This window comes from Castor canadensis, chromosome 10 (assembly GCF_047511655.1).
Source record: "Castor canadensis chromosome 10, mCasCan1.hap1v2, whole genome shotgun sequence".
NCBI classification, from domain to species: Eukaryota; Metazoa; Chordata; class Mammalia; order Rodentia; family Castoridae; genus Castor; species Castor canadensis.
The window spans coordinates 111146584-111171328 of NC_133395.1; the positions used below are offsets into that span (position 1 = coordinate 111146584).

Genomic DNA, 24745 nt, shown 5'->3' on the forward strand with positions numbered 1-24745 from the left:
AGGGACTTCCGGGTTCCCAGCGGAAACAGCGAGGGCGGTGCGATAACAAGAGAAATCCGCCGGCGAAAATCCCAATTGCAAGTCCCGGTGTTTGTTCTGACTCGTAGGTTCTCCACCGCGGCTCCCAAATTCTACTTCTAAGGCCGGGACTTTGCTGAGGGGTGCGTGCGCCCTGCCCTAACCCTGCGGTTGGGCCTGGGAACGGATGACGGTGAGCCCCGAGCCTGGCGGACAGCTAGTGTGGGCGGCCCGCGCGGCAGGCCTTAGGAACCCCAGTGTCCCGAGAGAGAGAACGAGGTGGCTTCTTGGGACCTTAGCCACGTGCCACTGGGTCCCTTTCCCTACTTCGCTCCGTGATGGCAGTGTGGGGGGCCTCAGTCCGTGGAATGCGACTCTTCCTTCGGGCCCGTGCGAAGCCTCTTGTGAATGGGGTCAGAAAGTGAGGTCACTCTCCCAGGCTCAGTTCCATCTATTCCTGAAGAAAACGGAGCTCCCACCTCCGAGGAACGAAGACCCCACTTGTGTCTATCTGACTCTCAGTTCCTGCAGCTGTTGCGGTTATTTTTAAGTCACCCTGTGCACGGGTACCGAAGGTTGATGAGTATTTTCGTATCAGGGTTTTTCAGTCAGTTCGTGGGAGTGTTCTTTTTTCTAAAACGCATTTCTTGTACTCGTTGTCCCATTCTGGTTTGAACTTGAGTTCGGTGCAGGAGACGGTCCTGGCCCCTGAGTGTAAGCTGGTTGCGGGTGGGGACTGTGTCTTGGTCTTTGTGACCTCTGCTCCCATAGCAGGCAGAGTTTTGTGTAGAGTCAGCATCTCCTAAATGTTTGGTGAACTGAACCCAGCGTCTCCAAGAACTGTTCTAGAACTGTTAACCCAGCGTCTCGAACTATTCTAGAGCCACAAACTTCACGTTCTAAAGAAGAGTTCTAGAACCACTAACCAAAATCTCATTGTTTCCTATAAAGCACTTATGCTGCGGAGGCATAAAAACAGCCTGAAGAAACGCATCAGAGAAAACCCTGTGTCTGCAGTGTCAGCGTGGATTCCCGAAATTATTCAAGGATGGGGGACCTTCAGTGTTGAATGTGTTACCATCAACTAATGACATGGCTTCTTTGCAAAGGAAAAGACTGCAGACAAGAGTTCTTAGCTCTGAAGAAAAGGAGAAGCTGAAAAAAGACCAAGTTTTGGTGTCTGACTTTAAACAGCAAAAATTGGAAAAAGAGGCTCAGAAGAATTGGGACCTTTTTTATAAAAGAAATAGTACCAACTTTTTCAAAGATAGACACTGGACCACTAGGGAGTTTGAGGAGCTGCGGTCATGTAGGGAGGTAAGTTGGTATTTCTCCCTATCCTGAGCTGTTCTTTGAGATATGTAGATGAAACATTCCTATGGGGAGTGTGAAATAGAAAGTTTATGAAGCCTGTCAAAATGTTTTGTACAGGAGAGAAACAGAGTTTGGTTTCAAGTAATTGGGTCTTTAGCAATTTCTGGTTTTATATATAGGAGAGAGACCGTCAGTGGTTTTCTGTTTATGTAATGCTTATTTGAAATAAGTTGTAAACATTACTCAAACTGAGTGAGCAGTGACATTCAATCTGAGTGACACATTCAGGATAATAAAGTAGTTAATGTTAATGAACACTGTTTACCTGGCCCCCTTTTTTGTGGGGGAGGTACTGGAATTGGAACTCTGGGCCTTTGCTAGGTGCTTTACCACTTGAGCCATCCCCAGCCCTTTTGTGCTTTACTTATATTTTGGATAGGGATAGGTCTCAAGTTTATACCCCAGGCAGCCTCAGAGTGTGATCCTGCTTCCTACGCCTCCCACCTGGTTTGTGCGACCACACCCAGCTTGAGATGGGGGAACTCGCTAACTTTTGGCCTGTGCTGGCTTTGAACCTTGATTCTCCTGATTTCCACCTCTGGAGTAGCAGAGATTATGAGACATTGTTCCCTGCCATGGTCCTTATACATTCTCTTATTTCAGCTTTGTAATAAACTTTATGAGTTATATTAGTTTTATCTCTGTTTTAGGTGACAGAGAGGCACAGAACTGTTTAAGTGACTTGCCCAGAGATAAAATATAGGGACTGAGGAGGAGTTGGGATTTGAATACCAAGAAATTAGCCCCAGAGCCTGTTCAGTTAGCCATTCAGTTTGGTGTGGGTTTTCCCTCCAACCAGACACCCAGTTTTGGATGATGATAAATGAGGTACCACTGTTAGCTTTTGCTTAATAGTTCTCATTTATTTTCTGCTCCATTGGGGTCAGACATTTTGACTCTCACATTCTGGGCCTTTCGATTTGTTTCTTCATTATGCAAATACAGTGTACTGTGACTTTTGAGTTCTCTTTCTCCAGTATGAAGGTCAAAAGTTGACTATGCTTGAAGCTGGCTGCGGGGTTGGGAACTGTTTATTCCCACTTTTGGAAGAAGATTTGAACATCTTTGCCTATGCCTGTGACTTTTCTCCAAGAGCAGTTGAGTATGTTAAGGTTGGTGCACCATCTTATACTCTACATTTTCTTAGATTTGCTTGACCTGTGCACTATACCCATTTGCCTAATTCCATTTTTCTCCGTGGAGCTAACTGGCTATGTCACTGTGAAGGTAATTTCCCTTTTACATACATATTCAGTATGTACAGAAACCACTTGATTCAAAAAAATAGGGAAAAAAATACCTTAACACCTGCATACTTACTTAATAACTTTTGCTTTATAGACTTTTTCTTTGTTGAACTATTTTAAATTACAAACATTGAGACTTACTTCTAAGTATGTCTGTATACGTCTCCCCCCAAGTAAGCCTTTTTTCTACACAACCACAATTAGCTCACAAAAATAACTGTAATCTCCTAACGTTGATGATAACCATTCCATATTTAAATTTCTCAGAATAGTTCCATATGTCTTTTATAGCCATTTTTCAGTCCAACCAAGGACTGCTTCTTACATTTCCATTACATCATTTAAATCTTAGCTTAAAATACCCTACCCCTTATCCTTTTTCTCCATTGACACTGAGTTTTTGGAGAGCTCAAGCCAATTTTCTGTAATAAGGTTCCACATTCCATCTGTTTCTTTGCATTGTTGCTTAATATGTTCCTCAAGCCCCTGCATTTCCTGTAAACTAAAGTTTAGACTTAAATCAGATGAAATATTTAAAAATATTTTGATAGGTGATACTGTATCTTGAATTTTACATGCTGTCAGGAGGAAATAATGTCTTGTGATCCAACTGTAAGTGGTAATAGTTTTAATCGCTAGCTTAAGGTAGTAACTGCCTAATTCCCCCATTGTAAAAATATTTGCCTTTGCCATTGACAATATGTGGGAGACATTTCAGCATGATGCAAATATGTAGTTATTCATCAATATCTTACAGTTTTAGCACACATTAGAACGTTTTAAAAATAACAATAGTCAGCTGGGCTGGCAGTGGTGGCTCACACCTGTAAGCCTAGCTACTCAGGAGGCAGAGATCAGGAAGATCGAGGTTTGAAGCCAATCTGGGCAAATAGTTCAAGAGACTATCTTGAAAAAAACCCTTCACAAAAAAAAAAAAAAAAAAAAAGGACTGGTGGAGTGGCTTAATGTGTAGGCCCTGAGTTCAGACTCCAATACCACAAATAAATGAATAAAATAAAAAAATAGTAGTCATTGGGGCTGGAGGTGTGGCTCAAGTTGTAGAGCACCTGCTTTGCGAGTACAAGGCCCTGAGTTCAAACTCCAGTCCCACCAAAAAAAGTAGTGGTATCACATCTAGTATAAGTTAATTTCTTCATACTACATTATATTTACAGAGTTCATGTCAGTGCATGGAGATTATCTCATTATATTTACCTATTATAATCCCTAGAATGGATATGTTACACTTTAACCGTTATCCTGTTGCCATTTTTTTTTTGCTCCCACAAATAGGGTTAATCTAGCCAGCATCATACATGTGCTTCACAAAATGTGTGTATACATTTCTTAAGATGAATAATAGAAGAAATAGAATTCCTTGGAAGGAGAGTATGCATGTTGAAATTTTAATAGGTAATGCCAAGTTAAATTCCAAAAAGATCTTACCAATTTATAATTTCACCAATAATATAAAGGTACCTTTTTCCTCTATTCCCTCAACATTTGATACCAGTATTTATTTTTGCCTATCTTTGAGCAAAAAAAGTCTCCATATTTTACTTTGTTTTCTCATTATCAGAGATATTGAAGACTTCTGATATGAAAATACACATTACTTTTTCTTCTGCTATGAGTTCCTTTATTTTACATGTTTCCTGAGAACTTAATATTTGCCAGTTAATGTTCTAAGCACTGGGAGTAAGCACTAGGCAGAAGAGACAAAAATCCCCACCCATGTGGCATTATATTACAGTAAGAATAATCTGTTCATAACGTTTGCCCATTTTCTATTGGTTTGTCGTTTTCTTATTTTTAGAATATATTCTAGATATTGTGGTATATAGTCGCAAACATTTCTTCCAATTTATTCAGCATTGTTTATGGCAGCACTTTCCTCACAGAATGTCAATTTTTTTTTAAAGAGAGATGGGGTCTTGTTATGTAGGTTCTGGAGTTCGAACTCAGGGCTTCACACTTGCAAGGCAGGTGCTCTGCCTTTTGACTCTTCCAGCCCTACATGTATCTTTTGCTATCATTTGCAATTGCCCACACCTTAAATGTTGTCTGGGGGGTGTTTCCCCTTTTTCTCTTTGCATCTTCAGTTGTATATGTTCCACTGTCCTGTTACAAGTTTGCTTATCCTTTCCTACTGAAGAACTCATCAGAAGCATTATCATTTTAATATCGTGTTTCTTGGCATTTACATTTGAGTCTTTTCACCTGTAAAATTACCTACCTGATCTTGCATGTTGTCTTTCTTTTCCATTAGAGCCTTTAACATTTTAATCATAGTAATTTTAAGTGCCCCAACTTTTAGTTCCATCACTTGAGTCTGGCTCTGATGATTGCTTTCTGTCTCAGACTGTGTTTCTTCTTGCCTTTTGGTATGCCTTGTACTTTTGTTGAAGCTGGACATATTAGGTCAGTGGGTAGTGAGGTAATAAGGATTTGTAATAATCTAGTCAGGAGTTGGGCTATATTTGCAGTTATTTGTGAGGTTTGTTGTTGCTATGGGCACGAAAGACTTAAAATTCCTCTGGTGACTCCTCTTGGTTTTGACCTTCCCTTTATGATCTTCTCAAATATAGTCTGTCGTTTTGTGTTTTCCTAATTGTAATTAATGGTTATTATTATTGGAGACTTGGTTGTGGGTGTGGGAGATAGTTTTATTCTGTTATGTTCTGCTCTATTTTTGTGCTGTGCAGGTGTGCCTATGTCTCAAGAGCAGCCTTTACAAGTGTTCCTACTTTTCTAAGAAGAGAGCTTTTCTTGCCCATCTCTCTTCTAGCTGCCAATGTTTCTACCAATGTCCTATAGTATTGAAGCCATTCTCCCTGTAGATTGCCTGTGTTTGGACAAAATAGCTCTGTTCCCATCTGCAGAGGTATTCCACCAGTGTCCTTGAGGGTATGGCCTCAGGTGACCTTCCCCTGCAGATACAGCTATTTGTTCCTTAAAGGATAGAAAAACGAGCCTTAGAAGGAGCACCATCATCTCCTGGTGAAAACACCTTCAGAGGGCTGGGGGCAGCCTTGTGATTTCACACTCTAATGCTCACTCTTGGTCTCCAGCAGTTTCCTACTTTTATCTTTCCAGTTTGGAGGCTTCTGCTTCGGGTAAGCAAGTATTTGAGTTTGTGTCTCCCTGAAGACACAGATTTTGGAATGATGAGTTCTGTGATTCCTGTTCTTTTATGGGTCCTCAGAAAAGTTTGTGTGTGTGTATGTATGTTTGTTTTTGTGATACTAGGCTTTGAATTCAGGGTTTTGTGCTTGCTGGGCCAGTGCTCTACCATTTGAGCCAGTCCTCCAAGCCCTTTTTCCTTTAGGTTATTTTTCAGGTAGGGTCTCACATTTTTCTTGCCAATCTGGGACCATAGTCCTCCTACCTATGCCTCCTAGATAGCTGGGGTCGCAGGTGTATACCACCACTCCCAGCTTGTTTGTTGAGATAGGATCTTGCTAACTTCTTTTTTTTATTATTCATTTATTCACATGTGCATACCTTGTTTGGGTCGTCCGTCCCGTCCCCCACCCCTCGCTTCTGGGCAGAACTTGTTCTGTACTTTTCTCCAGTTCTGTTGAAGAGTAGAAATAAGCAATAATAAGAAAGACATAGCATTTTTGCCAGTTGAGATAAGGACAGCTATACAGAGAGATTCCTAGCATTGCTTCCATGTACAAATGTGTTACAACCCAGGTTGATTCATCTCTAACTGATCCTTACACTGGCTCCTGTTCCCCTTCTCTTGTTGACCTCTGTCACTTTAAGGTTTCTGTATTAATTCCTCTGGAGTGGGGACATCAAATGCTTTCATGTTTTGGGTTTTCTGTCTAACCCCCATACCTCTCATATATGTTCTCTCCTTGTCATGTGACCCAAGTCCTACAACATTGCTGTTTTTGCCCTAGATCTAAAGACCGCATATGATAGAGAACATAACGATTTTTGGTCTTCTGAGTCTGGCTAACCTCACTCAGAATGATGTTCTCCAGTTCCATCCATTCACTTGCAAATGATAAGATTTCATTCTTCTTCATGGCTGAGTAAAATTCCATTGTGTATAAATACCACATTTTCTTGACCCATTCGTCAATAGTGGGGCATCTTGGTTGTTTCCATAACTTGGCTATTGTGAATAGGATTTTGTTAACTTCTTGTGCATAGGCTGGCTTCAAACCATGACCTCCACCTCCACAGTAGCTGGGATTATAGGCATGAGCCACTCCACTTGGCCAAAAAAGTCATATTTTACTGGTTTCTAGCTATTTTCTTATTGAAAGGATAGGGTTTATGTCTTTCCACTTCTGTTCATCTCTGAGCTGAAACTGAAAGTCTTAATGTGTCTGGTAGCCAGTTGCCAGGTCATAACACATTCAATGAATTGTTGCCTTTATTATCTGCCTTTTATCTAATTGTCACCTTTGTCTCATCATATGAAATACTAAGCTTTCACATATGCACACAGGTCTGTTTTGGGACTCTATTCTGTCTTGGAGATCTATTTGTCATCATTCTCAAACCACGTTGTTTTATTACTACATTTTATAGTGTGTAGTGTATTTTCTTATTCTTAATTTTACTTTTTGGGACCAGGGTTCGAACTCAGAGCTTTACCACTTGAGCCACACATCCAGTCAGTTTTGCTCTTGTTATTTTGGAAATGAGGGTCTCACAAACTATTTGCCGGGGCTGGCTTTGAACCATGATCCTTCCGATCTCAGCCTCTCAAGTAGCTAGGGTTACAGGCTTAAGCCACCAGCACTTGACTCTTAGTCTTCATTTTAAAAGTTGATTTTTATTTCTAGATAAATTCGATTTACCTTGTCAAGTTTTGATAAATCTATAGGATTCAGTTGAGATGGCATTGCATCTATAGCTGGAATTATGAGCTGAATTGACATCTTGTCAATGTTGAATTTTCCATCCAATAAGTCTGTATATTTATTCAGGTTCTTATTTACATAAATGAATAGTTTAATATTTTCCTTCATAATATTCTTATACACATGTGTGGAAGTCCACTAACCAAAATGTACCAGAAGCACACAATTAATTTAAAAAAAAAAAGCTAAATTTGTTTATGTTACTGCATCAAGGGAGAATATACTCCAGAAGAACAATGGGAGCATCCCAATAAGTAGATTGGAAAGGGATTTGGGTTTATAGGGAATGAGTCAAAGGAGGATTAAGGGCACATTGGCCAGTTTTATATTATCATCCCCTTGGAAAAACATGCTTGTGAAATGCTCAGTTTTGAATATGTGATAGACTATATTATATTCTCCCCTCAGTTAAAAATGGTTGGCTAAAGTTGTATCTTGCTCCTTATAGCAATACTAACTTCTACATGCTTTGAAGGTGAATGATTCATTTCTCACTTTTACCCAGTAGCAAGTAGCATTCATTTCTGTGTAGCAGTACACAGTGGAAATAGGATGTCCTTTGAGTGTCGTAATTTTCTTTATATATAAGCATGGATGTTGCATTAACATTCTTTTTTGTTTTTTACTCTAGCAAAATCCTTTATATAATCCAGAGAGATGCAAGGTATTCCAGTGTGATCTCACTAAAGATGATCTTTTGGATCATGTGCCATCCGAGTCTGTGGATGTTGTCCTGTTGATATTTGTGCTCTCAGCTATTCACCCTGAGAAGATGAACCTTGTTTTACGAAACATTTACAAGGTGAGTGATTTGGAGCCTGATCTTGACCTCCTTGCTCACCTTCCCTCTGAGGTTCATATACTGACTAGAGCCAGAGTGTCCCTGTTCTCAGTAGGCAGGCTGTGTAGTCATTGTGTGGAAAGGGGTTCTTGTGGCATAAAATACCTACTGTAACTTTGGATTTGTGCAGTGCATGACCTGCTCCTAGAGCTCCGCCAGCTCTAAGAGGATGATTTTGCAGTTATCTGGGTCTGAGGAGTCATGGTGAGAGGAGGTGGTTCAGATCATTGTGTGGAGTCAGAGTGTCTACATCCAAAACTTGACTTCACTAAGCAAAGTTCCTTCACCTCTTTGAATCTCAGTTTCTTTACCTATAAAATGTAGAGATGATAGGATTTGAGGAAGATTAAATGAGAAATATACAGTACTTAGCACAATGCCTGGGCTATGGTAAGTGTCGCCATCATTACTGTTATCAGAATGGGGAGAATCCAAACTGCTATGGCCACCAGAAGTGCTGAAGCACTCGGAAGAAAAGCTTCCTGTAAGTCATGTGACTCAAAACAAGCCAACTCACCTTTTATCTCTGAACCTCAGTTTCCTTATCTATAAATTGGGAATGTCCCACAGAGGTGAAGGTGAGATCATGAATGAGGGTGCTGTGTAGAACCCTTCCAACTATAGAGGGAGTTCTCATATATATATGTAACCAATTACAGTGTTGGTTAAATTTTAAAAATCAACTGAACAAATTATTTTAAATGGTACATTCTTAACTTAAACGTTTTATTATAACTTAAAATACTTGAGTATTCATTTATTCATCACTCTTATTTTTTCTTTTTGATGATACTAGAGGGTTGAACTCTGAGCCAGGTACTCTACCACTTGAGCCACATGCACATCTCTTAAGCCTTAGTTATTTTTTGGATAGGGTCTTGCAATTTTTGCCTTAGATCAGTCTTGGACTGTGATGCTCCTACCTATACCTCCTTAGGTATAAGTGCATGCTCCTTAGATTACAAGTACATGCCACCATCTCCAGCTTATTAGTTGAGATGGGGTCTTGCTAACTTTTTGCCTGGGCTGATCTCAATCCTCAATCCTTCCCATCTCCACCTCCAAGGTTGTTGGGATTTCAGGAAGGTTATACTTCATAGTGTTGACAAGGCATTAGGACTTTACCATGGGAGTAAGTGGTTTAGATAGAGTGAAAGACAAGATCTTTCAAAGAGAGGAACTCAAATCATTAAGAGGCCAGCACAGTTGGAAGGATAATACACATGTATATTGAAATTGTCCAGATTACAAATCACCCAGCTGTAATCCTAGCAGGTGAGGCTATGGCAGGAGGATTCAGAGTATGAGGCCAGCCTAGACTACATGGTGAGACCTTATCTCAAAAAAAAAAAAAAAAAAAAGGCAATAAACCAGAAGATAAGTTTTTTAGGAAAATGGGAAATGAATCTGGAAATGGTAGTTGACAGTGGATGATAGAATCTGTCAAGAAAAAATTCAGAGCTAGTGAGTTTAGAAGGGAGAAAGGAGAATGCACAGAAAGTAGCAAGGAGGACATCAGCATCATCACTTTGCCCAGTGGGTGATGGGAGAAAATATAGCCCGACTTGAAAGGTTGCAGGGAAAACATTGTCCTCAGGGGAAATCAGGTTTCTGTGAGCAAAAACATGAAGGGGTACCAGAGGTTTCATGAATAAAGAGTTTCTGGTATTAGGAAGGAGTTGGAGATTGGGGTGGAATAGGATATGGAACTTCATGGGGATGTGAGCGTTCACTGTCAGTATAGTCATGCATCACTTAACAAAACACAATTCTGTCTTGTGCAAACATCATAGACGCAAATCTACATGGGCTAGCCTACAACACGCCTAGGATTTATGGTATATATTTATACCATAAAGAACAGCCTATTTTTCCTTGAGTCAAGCACAAGAGAAAAATGTGTATTTAAGAGACATACTAAACACGAGATATGGGACTGCTGCTGGTACAGTACAGCATACTGTTCTACAGCAAACATTTTTTTAAATAAATAGAAGGAGAATACTCTAAAATAATGCTTTAAAATACAGCATAATGCTATGGTTTGAATGTGTTCCCTCATGGGTTCATGTGTTGGAAGCTTGGTCCCTAGTGTGGCATCATGAGAGATGGTAGAACTTTTAAGAGATGGGGCTTAGGTCATTGGAGGATGCCCTGGGGACTAATGTAGTTCTTGTGGGACCCTTTGCTTAATTCTCACGAGAGGGTTGTTATAAAAGGAGTCAGCCTGGCCCCTCCTTTGACTCTGGTTTCCCATCTTGCAATGTGATGTGATCTTCCCCTCAGACATATGCTCCTGCCATAAAGCCTTCATCAGAGCTAGTGTCAGTACCATGTCCTTGAACGTCTAGAACTGTGGACTAAATAAGCCTTTTTAAAAATAAAGTTATCCAGCCTCAGGTATTTTGTTACAGTAATGAGAAACAGACTTTACATGCAGTAAATGCATAAACCAGTAACATAGTCATTTGTTACCACTATTAAATATTATGTATTATACATAATTGTACGTGCTATCCTTTTGTACAGCTGATAATGCAGTAAGTTTGTTTACATCAGCCTCACTGCAAGCAGCATCATGTGTTGTGCTGTGATGTTATGACAGCTGTGATATCATTGATGATGGGGATTTTTTAACTCCATTAAAATCTTATGAGATACTTTCATATTGCAGTTGATTACATGGCACAGGACCATACTTTTCAGTCCATATAGGAGATACAAGTCAGCTCAAAAGGACAGGATTTAAATGAAAGATGGAAGGATAAGAAAGAAACTCATTTGTAGACAATATAATGGTCTAGAAAACATTAGAAAAATCACAAAGTATGAGAATAAGATGAATGTATTAATGCTACAGAACTGTACATTTAAAATTTTATATTAAAAAATTGAAGTACATGTAAGAACTGTGCCATGATGTAAGAATATTTGTGATTTTCATTAGTGTCCAAATTTTGGTTGCCTGCACCTGGTTTTCTTTTTAAATTTACAGCCTCTAAGCTCTTACTTTAGACCTTTTGGGCCTGTGGCCTTTCGGAAATATCTGTTATAGGAGAAGGCAGGCAGATACAATGCTGTTGGTAATAGTCTAGTTCTTAAACTGGGTGGCAAATTTACTTTATAATTTACAACATGTATGTTATTTTGTGTTTAGAGAATGCTTCTATCATCTCTGCATACTTCCCTGTGCCTGTAGATGCCACACCCCAGGGAACCACTGTTTTCTGACCTCTGATCTCATAGATCAGTTTTGAATGTTCCTGAAGTTCATATCATAAAAACATATATACTATCTATATTTCAGCAAAATATGAAACATTTTATTAAAAAGGAAATACTGACTTGAGTTGTCTCAGGCCACACTTTTCTTTAATGGCAAATTCCATTTCAGCAATCCTTCTGTCTTTATTCCCCAATAGAAATCTTTTATCAGCTGAGCTGGAATGATTTTTTAGCAGCAGTCTGATTACCCTTTCTGCCATCATAGTCTCTGGTTCATTAATTTGAAATCATGAGCTTTGTTAGGAAATTACTAGAGGGAGAAGCAGTTCTAGCTCTGATGATGCGACACCCTGTGGACAGCTCTGAAGCCTAGGCTGAATAGTCACAGTAATAAGATCTGATTATTCCAGGATGTTAACACCAGAGAGTTTTTTAATCGGAAGGCAACCTTAAAGTTGAATTCCCTCTTTTTTGCTTTTTAAAGAATGGCAAAATAATGGGCTAGCAGAGTGGCTCAAGTGGTAGAGTACCTGCCTAGCAATCATGAGGCCCTGAGTTCAAACCCCAGCACTGCGGGGTGGGGTGGGGGGAGTAAGAATGGCAAAGTGAAAATAGACCCAAGTTTATCATTAGAATACTGGAATGTTAGTCTTCATGCTGCTGACTTGCCTTAAGACCTCAGGCAAGTAAGTTGACTTTACTCTGAGCCTCACTATTAAAAAGTGAGTACACTAGTACCTAATCTCCCCACTTCTTGGAATTGTTGGAGATGCTTGGTTTAACTGTATAGTGTCATGAGCAAAGGAGGGTTAGTATCATAATTATTATTTTACAGATGGGAAAACATTCAGAGAGATGAAATTAGTTACTCAAGGCTATTCAACTAGTTAATGGAAGAACTGGGATTTGCATCAACACTTCCACATTCCCTAGTGCGTGTTCATTCCACTGTTTTATGTAGCCTTTCCAGCCTTCTGAAACAGTAAGTCACATATGAACTAAATTTTTCAGAATTTTTCCTTCCTAATTATTCCCATTTGAGACTTAGCATTTCTGACCAGGGTAAGAATGTTCTTATGTAAAGAGGCTCTTTTCTTCCTGACTTTTAGAAACCATGCTAGTATTGACAGGAATTTACTAAGTGAGAACATGTGCTAACACTAGAAATATTGTGCACAGTCTTTCCTATTCAGAAAAAGGAAATACACCAGACTACATTCAGAAAAATAGATAGCACAACACACACTTTGCAAAGGAGGCACAAATCTATTACAAGAGGTGGCCTATGTCCATATTAAAACAAATGCCTTAAAAATCATTTGGTTGATAGGATAGGTCAAAAAAAGAGTTAATAAAATTTGTTCCCCCTTTGAAGTTTCCTCTTACTTGGTGGTGTGACATAACTTGGAAGAAATTTCACATGAAAAGCAAGTATCACATCGTGTACCACCCCCCATTCTGAAAAGCATATGGCCTTTTCTTTTCTAATGCACAGTATACCCAACTCTGCTGGTCTTGCTTTCTGATTTTGAGTTACCTACTCTTTACAGTGTACCTCTGAAAGGCTTTCCGGGGATTTGCCACCTGATCCCAACACTGATTTCCTTCCCTGCACTATTGCACTCTGGCCTGACAGTCCACTCCTCGTCAATAAGTCCAGCACCATGTAGGGAGAACAAGAAAAGTGACCCTTCCCCTCCAAGCCCCTCTTGTCTATAGTGTGAACAGTGACGCCTACCTACCCCACACCCCAAGGCTAACAGAAGTGTTTCACAGAGTGAAACCTTTCGGCCTACATGTGAATCCTGACATAGTAGCCAATGAGTGCTCATAGGCAGATTGCTTAAGCTTTTTAATTGTCATTTTTTCTCATCTCACAGGAGGGTAATAGTCACGCTTTTTCCTTTGAGAATTGGGTAAGGATCCAGTGGGGAAATGTCTAGCAAGCTGTCCAGTGCTAGGCATATGTCAGTCATCAGCATAGCATACCACAGGCTATACATTATTTTTGTAGTACAGCAAGACCAGAGCAGAGACTGAGAATAAGGAAAACCAGCCTGAGCCAGAAAAGGCCAGAATGACTATTTTTTAAAAGAGACCATTTGTATTATGGATATTTCAGTCTGTCCACTTTCATAATTACCACTAACTTAGGTTATTTTAATTCCTAATTTAATCAAGTTGTATTTTAGTTGACTGGGCTTCCCAAGTTACATGCAGCTTGCTTTTATTCCATAGGTTTTAAAACCAGGCCACAGTGTCTTGTTCCGTGACTATGGGCTGTACGATCATGCCATGCTTAGGTTTAAAGCTGGCAATAAACTTGGAGAAAACTTTTATGTTAGACAAGATGGAACCAGATCATATTTTTTTACTGATGGTAAGATGAATAGAATCTCTTTCAATCTCCATGATTGAGATTTATTTATTTATTTATTTCCTTCTTTCTTTCATTTCTGCTTATTCAATCGCATTGCTGTTGCAGGGGTGATTTGGGGGTGGTGGTCTTGCAGCCATCCTTAGCATACAGCACAAGAACCTAGACCAAGCTCTGATGCATGCCCCATACCCAACACCTGTGGTAACACACATCTGGCCCTGGCCTGTGAGGAGCTTATAGGCCTCTAGTGATAGTGTCTAGTGAGTAAGCCTGGGTTAGTGAACAGGCTTGGACATGCCATATGGATGCCCCTGAGAACTGTGCTAGAAGAGAGGGGGGCTGTCAGAAATTCATTTTGTTCAGTCAGAAATAAAGTAAATAAGTACAGTGCCTTGAGATTACTTTTCCAGGTCCCAGAGATAAGAAACATTTTCAATAAAAGTGACTGAATTTGTTTTCAGATATACAAATTTGCCACAAAGGGATATTTGAACGTCACTTTGGATAAGAAAATACCAAATATTTCAGTTATGTAGGGGTTTTGAACATTAGTTTTAAGACTGCCTAATAATCTTGGCCATAATTATCATCTTAATTTCTATTTTTATAAACATTCTAATTTCTTGAAATACTCTTTTAGATACTAAAATGAAGGTAAAAATGAGTGATTATCAGCCAGGTACCTGTGGCTTTCACCTGTAATTTTAGCTACTTGGAAGCCTGAGATTGGGAGGATCACTGTTTGAGGCCAGCCTGGGCAAAAAGTTTGCAAGACCCCATCTCAGTCAGCAGCTGAATGCAGTGGTGCACACCTGTCATCCCAACTATGCAGGAAGCTGGGATTGAGAATATCGAGGTTCCAGGTCAGCCCCAGGGGAAAAAAGTTTGTGAAACCTCTCATCTCAATAGAAAAAGCTGGGCATGGTGGTGTGCACCTGTCATCCCAACTACAACAGGGAGCGTAAAGTAAAGGATCATGGTCTAGTCCAGGCAGGACAAAAAGCAAGACCGTATCTCCAAAATAACCAGAGCATAAAGGGCTGTGGCTGTAGCCCTGCTCTCTCAAAACAATAGAGCACCTGCCTAGCAAGAGCAAAGCCCTGAATTCAAACCCCAATACCGCCAAAAAAAAAATGAATGATATAAATGTCAAGTGAAAATGGAAAACATTTTAATGTTTCTAATTGGTGAGTTCTTACTAAATCAGTTGTAAATAATGGAGAAGCCCAGTAGTGTCTGCAGAGTACTTCAGAGCACGTTATTTGCAGTGAGAAGAGTCTGTATTTTTGCTACTGAGCCATTGGTTCTGTTTGCTTCATTTAATGTGTGGTGCTGTATTGTAGAGATTAAATTTTCCTCAGGGCATAGCACCATCAGGTGAATTGTTTTCCACTCTGGTCACAGTCTCCTCCTTCCTGTTATTATAAATGTGCTTGATTTAAACAAAATGAGCACATGCAGGCCTTGCTTGGATATATATATAGCCAGTTTGGGGTTTTGCTCAGACTTCCTTATTTGGTAACTTATTTATAGGGCAAGATAGGTACACTCTAGGTTGTCCTTCAATTTTTACTGATTAAGTTGTTCCTTTGGAGGTTTCTATTTGAGTATATGACAATGAGAAGTAGGAAGGTTTAAACAAACAAACAAAAAGCCCAAAAAGTTTGGTGGGGTGGCACATGCCTGTAATCCCAGCACTGGGGTAAGGTAGAGGCTGGGGGAGGCTGAAGCAGAATTTCAAGTTGGAGGTAATCCAGGCTACATAGTGAAACCCTGTCTCAAAAGAAAGAGAGAAGGAGGGAGGGAGGAAGGGAGAGAAAAACAGAAGAAAAAAGTTGTATAAGAAATAAAAACATTTAAAACCTTTAATTTTTGCATCGAAGTTTTCATTACCAAAAAAGCAAAATAACCCAGCTATCCTCAGGCCTCTCCCCCTCACTACTGTAAAGTAGATGTGATGTTACCAAACTTTGAGTGATGACCTGGTTGTCTTACAGAATTCCTGGCTCAGCTCTTTGTGGACACGGGTTATGAAGAAGTGGTGAATGAGTATGTGTTTCGAGAGACAGTGAATAAAAAAGAAGGCCTGTGTGTGCCAAGGGTTTTCCTTCAGAGCAAATTTCGAAAGCCTCCACAGGACCCAAGCCCTGCAACCCTGGGTTTGGGACCCCAAGATGGCAACTGTGCCTGCCCTTGAAGAGGAGAGTTTCAAATCACTTTGTAATTTGTACATTTTTATATTTTGAGTTTTTAAAAATGAACATATGTAATTTTTGCATTAAAAAGGAACATGTATGTTATACCATAGAAAAATAAATAAAACTTCAAGGCCTGAAGGTTAAAGAAAATTTTCATGGCATAACATAGTTTAGCCAAGTGTAAAATTCCACAAAGGAAAGCATGAGAGCCCTGTAGCACTTACATAGATCCTTGTCATTATTCATGTGACCTGTAGAAAAATGAGGCCTAATAGACCAAAATACCACCCATATGTATTTTTAGCCTGAAGGATTGTTCTCTTTCTCCAGTGTCTCATATTTGCCCATTTTTCTCCCCTTTAGTTTATGCACATGCCTCTTCAAGACCAGTGTTCCATAAACACAGTGTTTGCTGCTTCTGATCAAGAATGCACTGTGGCTCTCTGCCTAATTCTTGGTGCCCTCAGTAGCTACCCTGGAGAGGGAGGAGATCACCCCCAACCTTGTCCCCCTCCTTCATCTGTGAAGGGACATTAGAATGCACTGGCCCAATTTCCTGTTGGGAAACAGTGGTTAGGGGATGATGAGTCCAAATCCCAATGGCTCATATTGTAATAGAATCCTAAATTGGTCTGCTGACCTCACTCTCAAGCATTGCCATGACAAAAGAATTAAGAATTAGAATCAGTTCTTTTGGCCTGCACACAAAAATTGGTCCTGCAAGCTCTTGTGTTTTCCTTTGCAAAAAGCTGTTGGTGAGAACACCTTGATCATATGACTGGACTACATATACAGCTCAGTAGGGTTTGCAACCCCAACCTCATCAAGAGAGGAGGGGTCCTGTAGAGTAGGGAAGGGGCTGGATAACAGGCACCATGGTTCTGCACCATCTTCACAGTCAGTCCTGGTCCTGGACAGAAGAGGGACAGGCCTCAGCACTCAGCATGCTTGCTGGGTGACTCCATCTGTTTCAGTTTCTTTAGAGAGGCTGATGTGGGGAAACGAGGAGCCCTGTCTCTTGCTAGTCTGCTTCCTTTGTGTATTCTCTCCCTTTCCTTTGGAGGCCAGAAGATGATGGTTTTTCCAGGTAAGAGCAAAACCGATGAGGAATAGTAGAGTTTGTCTTTTGCAGGGTTGTTTTGTTTTTTCTGAAAACTTGTAAAGAAAGTGTGCCTTCAGGGAGTCTCACAGTCCTCACAAAGGAGGGCCAAGCCCTGCCCTGGAGCAGTTTGTTCTGGCCCAGGTTTCTTATTTCTAGCTCAAGGTGCTTATACCCACCTTTAGCCTCTGATGTAGCCCAGCACTCCCTCCATAAAGTCTTTCCGCCTATTTCTCCACTAGATCTGACCACTGTGTCATTTAGTGCCAGAACCTGATGAAAACAGAATGAAGTAGGGAGTAGGCTTAGGTTATCTGAAAGAAGTCATCGGGAGCTGGGTGTGGTGGTTCAAACCTGTAATCCCAGCACTCAGGAGTCAGAGACAGGAGGATTGTGAGTTCAAGGCCAACCTGAGCTCCCTAATGAAACCCCTGTCTTAAAAAAGAAAAGGAAAGAAGTCATTGAAAATTCTGACCTCATCCCTTCACCTGTTTGGACCTCAGATTAGAACCCTCATTTGTAAGAGATGAATAACTACTGACCTGGAAGTGTGAGGATTTAAGGAAATGATTACATATAATGTGCCACACAGAGTCAATCCTTTAACATCCACATGTATCATTTCCTTCAGTCCTCATTCTTTGATGTCACAGTGGACACACCTGTGTAACAAACATCTCGGTGGAGAAATAGTTGATCAGTACTCCAAGACCCCCACCTTGTCTGCTTCCAGACAGTTCTCCAAGCGTAACCACTGTTCTGATGTCTAACACCACCGTTTTTCCTTTTCATTTTATTCATAAGTTCTCCCCAAAGGAATTTAAAGGCAACTTACCTTACAACAAGATTTTAAGTAAGAAAATTGGAGTAAAGGAAAAAACGTTGAGACCAGGAATAAGATTAGCATGCTAATGACATTATAGGAGGTCTTGTGTACTTAAGATGAATCATAAATTTGACTCCATAATGTCTGTGAAAGGGACTTGGGTCTAGATTCAAGATAAACCTGAGACAGCTGCTCCTGAGATCTGAGGAATCTTTCCTTCTGTTTGCATAAAGAGTACTTTTGACAACTTCAACAGTAAATACAAGTTTCTGATAATTTAACTGAAGTATCCTGCTAGGCATGATACTTCATCTGATAGGACTAAAAGGGGACAGGAATTGCTAAAAGATTGATGGGCTGGTGTGGTTCTTTTGGCCTCTGACACTGATCCTCTGAGCACAGTGTTCTCAAGGTGAGAATTTGATGTGAAGAAGGAGTTGGGGAGTGGTGGTTCTGAGACAAGTAGCTGTGGAAGGTTGCTGGTACAGTGCAGACCATTTGCCTAAGAGACAGGCAGCAGGGACTGGCCACAGGAAGCAGAACAGGCTGATGACCCTGGCTGTAAGAAAAATCCTCTCTACCTTTGCCAAGTGTCAGCTGAGTGGGCAGGTTAAGTATAAAAAACACTGCTTTAGACCCACTTCCTTAGTTTCCTGCCTCCATTCTTCCTGGACACACTTTCATAGTGCACTCCAATCAAGACAGTGGAGCCAGCTGTCCCACAGTTCGGGTCCCCAGAGACCAAGAAAGCAAGGCCAAACAAAACTGATCATAAGAGTCTTTGTGGAATCATGCAGACTATGAAGTCAATCACAGCCTTGTTCTCCACACATGTAAAATAGGTCCCCAGAAAGGTAGCGTCACTGATTACAATAGGAAGAGGACTGAGTGCTGTAGTACTATACAGTATGATGGGTATAAAATAAGCCGAATCATACATGTAATTCTATATATTTGGAGTTTTGGTATGCATTACAGGATTTGAAGTATGGTCATCCAGGTTCAAGAGCAGGACTTGTCAGTGCAAGTCACCTCCTCTGAACCCCAGTCCTCCCATGTTGAAGACCCAAGATCCAAGTGCATAGAGCACCAGCTGCTGCCTAGATGAAGTGAAATCATTTACATCAGATGCTTTGTTTATACTATAAGTTGTCATTCGGTGCTAGTTATTTCTACTGTTTTGTAGTCTCCACAAAAATAGCCTCTTTCATAATTAATGCCCAAGTGGTAGAAACGCTCACAAGTCTACCTCTCTTCAACAAGGCTGTCTTAATCTTGGAGTCTTTGCAAAGGCCTGGGATTTGGATATGCCACCACCAGGTGGTGCCAGATGCTAAAGGTTCTTGTTGACCTGCTGCTACCTTAATTATACATTGTTCGTTTTCTATTGTCATTGCAGAGGAAGAAAAGTACTTGTTACAAATGTGTTCTCTAGATCAACTGTAGCTCATAAGAACAATTTTTGCTTCACTGTGGGCATAAGAAAACTTGAGGATACTTTTACCAAACATTAAGTCTTCTTTGTTACCTGACTGCAGTTTGTTTTCAACTAAATTTGAGCAACATTTTTAGGCAGTCTGTGTGCAGATGTCTGCAAAACCCCCAGGCACATTGGAGAGCATAATTTTTTTCTAGACACTTAAGGAAGGGAAAATGGTGAAATAAACCAAGTAAACCAAGAGGGTGTTTTGCAGGACCATGTTTTCTGTTACTAAAAACAAATGCTCCCGCCGAGTGGCACACAGTAGTTAATCTAGCCCTCAGGAGGCTTAGATAGGAGGGACGGCAAGTTCAAGGCTAGCCTGGGCTACAAAGCAAGACCCTATCTCAAAAAAATTGTTCCAGCCTGGCAGAGTGGCTCAAGTGGTAGAGTGCTTGCCTAGCAAGCGTGAGGCCCTGAATTTGAGTCCCAGTGCTGAAAAAAGTGGTCAAAAAATGTTCTATTGAAAATAAAAATCCATTTCTTCACTTCTCCTTTCTGCCCTTCTCAAATGTGTGGCATTTCATTAGGATGCTCATTGGGTACTAGTGGGGTCCAAGCATTCTGGGGCCACCCAGGTGGCAGCAGCTCAAAGGTCTAAACATTGGGTTCGCATAAATCAAAGTTCATGTAGTTTTGAAATTAAAAGTAAAATGCTCACGACATGTTACATACATAAAAGGAAATACAAAACTGTATGTTTTGACTGTGTTTCATAATATTCTAAAAGGGGAGGGAGATGACACATGGAGGGAAAGAAGGAACCAATCCAAAATGGTTATTTAAGGGTCATTCAATTACATACTTTTTCTTCATACTTTTCTGAGATTCCCAAATTTTCCATAACAAGTGTATCTTACTTTTACCTTAAGAAAAAACTTTCTGAAACTCCTAAGTTAAATGAACTCAATTTTTGTTGCAACCATAGCCAGGCTATGGTTACACAACTGTAATCACAGCACTTGAAACAGGTAGGAGGATCACAAGTTTGAGGCCAGCATGGCTACATAGTGAGATCCTGACTCAAAAAAACAAAAAATCCCTGCAACAAATCCTCTAGAAATGCCATTTCAACCTTTAAGATTCATACCCACTAGGAACTAGGGGATACCTCTCAAGAATAAGAAAATGGGTGTTCCTTAGATATTCTGTCAGGTCCTACGGTGTCATGGTGAGGTGCCTCCACATCGTAGTTTTCCACATGTCAGACTGGTGCCTTCATGGCTGCTATGAATTTGGAAATCCATATTCTTTAGTTTAGGGAAATGAATTGTGTAATTATTTTCCTCTACTCATGCTAACACACACATTTTCTCTCTGGAACTGTTACTAGAATATTGAACTTGAACTGATTCTCTAATGAATTTTTACATTCCTGCTTTCATGTTTTTAAATTCCAGGAGCTCTTTCTTATCACTTTAGTGTTCTTTTTTAAATAGTAACCCCATTCTTGTTTCATGGTGCAGTGTCCTCTCTTGTCTCTCTAAGGCATGTGTTCTCCAAGGGGGCAAAAATTGGTTTGGGGGAGTTGGCAAGAAATCTGATAACATTACACTGATCCGTGGCCCTTCAAATTTCAGCTCTGTCCAACAAAATCATATTCTATTTTTTTTTCATTTTTCTTTTATTATTCATATGTGCATACAAGGCTTGATTCATTTCTCCCCCCTGCCCCCGCCCCCTCCCTTACCACCCACTCCGCCCCCTCCCTCTCCCCCCACCTCAATACCCAGCAGAAACTATTTTGCCCTTATTTCTAATTTTGTTGTAGAGAGAGTATAAGCAATAATAGGAAGGAACAAGGGTTTTTGCTGGTTGAGATAAGGATAGCTATACAGGGCATTGACTCACATTGATTTCCTGTGCGTGGGTGTTACCTTCTAGGTTAATTCTTTTTGATCTAACCTTTTCTCTAGTACCTGGTCTCCTTTTCCTATTGGCCTCAGTTGTTTTAAGGTATCTGCTTTAGTTTCTCTGCGTTAAGGGCAACAAATGCTAGCTAGTTTTTTAGGTGTCTTACCTATTCTCACCCCTCCCTTGTGTGCTCTCGCTTTTATCATGTGCTCAAAGTCCAATCCCCTTGTTGTGTTTGCCCTTGATCTAATGTCCACATATGAGGGAGAACATACGATTTTTGGTTTTTTGAGCCAGGCTAACCTCACTCAGAATGATGTTCTCCAATTCCATCCATTTACCAGCGAATGATAACATTTCGTTCTTCTTCATGGCTGCATAAAATTCCATTGTGTATAGATACCACATTTTCTTAATCCATTTGTCAGTGCTGGGGCATCTTGGCTGTTTCCATAACTTGGCTATTGTGAATAGTGCCGCAATAAACATGGATGTGCAGCTGCCTCTGGAGTAACAGTCTTTTGGGTATATTCCCAAGAGTGGTATTGCTGGATCAAATGGTAGATCGATGTCCAGCTTTTTAAGTAGCCTCCAAATTTTTTTCCAGAGTGGTTGTACTAGTCTACATCCCCACCAGCAGTGTAAGAGGGTTCCTTTTTCCCCGCATCCTCGCCAACACCTGTTGTTGGTGGTGTTGCTGATGATGGCTATTCTAACAGGGGTGAGGTGGAATCTTAGCGTGGTTTTAATTTGCATTTCCTTTATTGCTAGAGATGGTGAGCATTTTTTCATGTGTTTTCTGGCCATTGGAATTTCTTCTTTTGAGAAAGTTCTGTTTAGTTCACGTGCCCATTTCTTTATTGGTTCATTAGTTTTGGGAGAATTTAGTTTTTTAAGTTCCCTGTATATTCTGGTTATCAGTCCTTTGTTTGATGTATAGTTGGCAAATATTTTCTCCCACTCTGTGGGTGTTCTCTTCAGTTTAGAGACCATTTCTTTTGATGAACAGAAGCTTTTTAGTTTTATGAGGTCCCATTTATCTATGCTATCTCTTAGTTGCTGTGCTGCTGGGGTTTCATTGAGAAAGTTCTTACCTATACCTACTAACTCCAGAGTATTTCCTACTCTTTCCTGTATCAACTTGAGAGTTTGGGGTCTGATATTAAGATCCTTGATCCATTTTGAGTTAATCTTGGTATAGGGTGATATACATGGATCTAGTTTCAGTTTTTTGCAGACTGCTAACCAGTTTTCCCAGCAGTTTTTGTTGAAGAGGCTGCTATTTCTCCATCGTATACAAAATCATATTCTTTAATATTTAATTTCCTTTATATACTCTGTTTCCACTTTTGGTTTTTCTTTTCCGTGTTTCCTTATTTGAGGCTTTTCTCAAATGTATGGTGATCCTTGGTGAGGATTGTTTTGTTTTGGGTCCTTTGAAACAAAGTATTGCCTCGGACTTGCAATCCTTCAGACTCAGCCTCCTGAGTGCAGAGATTAGGGGACTACAAGTGTGTGCCATTACACTCAGCTTGATCCTTGATTTTCAATTTCTTTTTTTTTTTTTCCAGGACCAGAGATTGAACTCAGGGCTTCCTGCTTGTAAGGCAAGAGCTCTCTATCACTTGAACCAAGTCCCCACCCTACCCCCAGATCTTTTGCTTTTATTTCATTTTTCAAATAGGGCCTCCTGCTTTTGCACAGGCCAACCTTGGACCAGAATCATCCTATCTCCATCTGCAAAGCAGCTGAGATTATAGACATGAACCACAACTGCTAGGCCCATTCCATTTTTAGCTTCCTCCTTTTTTTTTTTTGCAATACTGGTTTGAACTCTACACCTTGAGCTGCCCCACCAGCCCTTTTTTGTGTGTGAAGGGTTGTTTTTTTTTTTTTGCAATTCTCCTGATCTCTGCCTCCTGAGTAGCTAGGATTACAGGCACCTGGCGTCCTTTCTTTTTCTTTCTTCTTTTTTGGTGGTACTGGGGATTGAACTCAGGTCTCAAGTTTGCTAGGCGAGCGCTCTACTACTTAAGCCACACCTCCAGCCCTATCCCATTTTTAAATGAGAAACTAAAAAGTGTCTTGGAAGCTCTGAGCACGTGAGAGGGAGTTGTCAATGTAGATTTCTTTGTGTAGTGATTCAGCTAGGCTTTTGCACTATGTAACTCATAGAAAATAGTCTTTCATTGTAGTACCCCATTCTCAATTTTGCTTACTGTCCCCTCATCCAGAGCCCTTTTGTTTTCAACTTCCAGTCTTGTTCTGAGGTCGGGGACAGTTGTCTGTCAGACTTAATGAGGAGAAATTTGGGGATCTAACTGCTTCTTATAGACCTCCAACCAGTTTTGCAGTTCTCAGTCCCATATGCACACACACACCCCCCCACCCCATCTAGAGAGAGCTGGTACTACTAAATCCTGAGCCACAAGCCTCTGGGGGTTCTCAACACAAGTTGAGTTGCTTCTTGTCTTTCATCACTATTGGCTTAAGACTCAGCTTCTCAAACTAAATCAGCTGTCACACATTCTCTGTTCTCTATCCTCTTCCCATCAACTACTATTTAAATTTTTATTTTTAATTAAAAGATAATTGCATATATGGGATACAATATATTTTGAAATCATATATACTGTGGAATGATTATATCAATTATTTAATGTATCCATTACCTCACATTCTTACCAATTTTTTGGCAGTATTGGGATTTAAACTCAGAGCCATGTGCTTGCTAGACAGGTACTCTACTACTTTAGCCACAGCCCTAGCCATCTTACCAATTTTTGGAGGGTAGTACTGGGGCTTGAACTCAGGGCCTCATGCTTGCTAGGCAAATGCTCTACCACTTGAGCCATTCCTCCAGCCCTATGTCAAGTATTTTCAAGATAGGGTCTCACGTACTACTTGCCCAGGCTGGCTTCAACCGTGATCCTCCCGATCTCAGCCTTCCAAGTAGCTAAGATTACAGGCAAGAGCCACCAGTGCCCGGCCCTCTTACCAGTTTTTATTGTGAGAACATTTAAAATCTATCCTTTTATTACTTTGAAATACATACACATCATTATGATCGCCCTAATACAATACATCATCTAACTGAAATTTTGTATCCTTTGGAGAGCATTTCTCCCTCTAGCTTTCCCCAGCCTCTGGTAACCACCATTCCACTTTCTGCTTCTATGAGTTCAACCATTTCAGAACTATCAGTTTGTTAGTTTTGTTTTAGGGGGTGTTTTGTTTTTATTGTTTAAGACAGAGTCTCATTATGTCGTCTAGCTGCTGTCAAACTCCTGGGCTGAAGTGATCCTCTGCCTCAGTCT

General features: G+C 40.4%; 1 protein-coding gene across 6 annotated transcripts; it reads left to right on the top strand.

Annotated features, from left to right (window-relative positions):
- Window positions 1-16307, top strand: Mettl6 (methyltransferase 6, tRNA N3-cytidine). Of its 6 annotated transcripts, none has more exons than XM_074043870.1 (6): window positions 1-211; window positions 970-1335; window positions 2370-2489; window positions 8157-8327; window positions 13830-13971; window positions 15969-16307. In XM_074043870.1, exons 2-6 carry the CDS (start codon window positions 1111-1113, stop codon window positions 16166-16168), a joined length of 858 nt encoding a protein of 285 aa, XP_073899971.1. In that variant the 5' UTR covers window positions 1-211; window positions 970-1110; the 3' UTR covers window positions 16169-16307. The 6 variants fall into 6 exon arrangements, with proteins under 6 accessions (XP_073899971.1, XP_073899972.1, XP_020028676.1 ...); XM_020173087.2 differs by having other exon boundaries at window positions 2-211; window positions 2370-2504; XM_074043868.1 differs by having other exon boundaries at window positions 8-161; window positions 2370-2504.
- Window positions 16308-24745: the final 8438 nt, after the last annotated feature.

Bases quoted from the DNA above. Each gene is read 5' to 3' on its own strand.
- Mettl6 (XM_020173087.2), top strand. From the start codon at position 1,111: ATGGCTTCTTTGCAAAGGAAAAGACTGCAGACAAGAGTTCTTAGCTCT. The intron at 2,505-8,156 runs GTTGGTGCACCA...TTTTTACTCTAG, and splicing joins GAGCAGTTGAGTATGTTAAG to CAAAATCCTTTATATAATCC. The intron at 8,328-13,829 runs GTGAGTGATTTG...TTTATTCCATAG, and splicing joins TTTTACGAAACATTTACAAG to GTTTTAAAACCAGGCCACAG.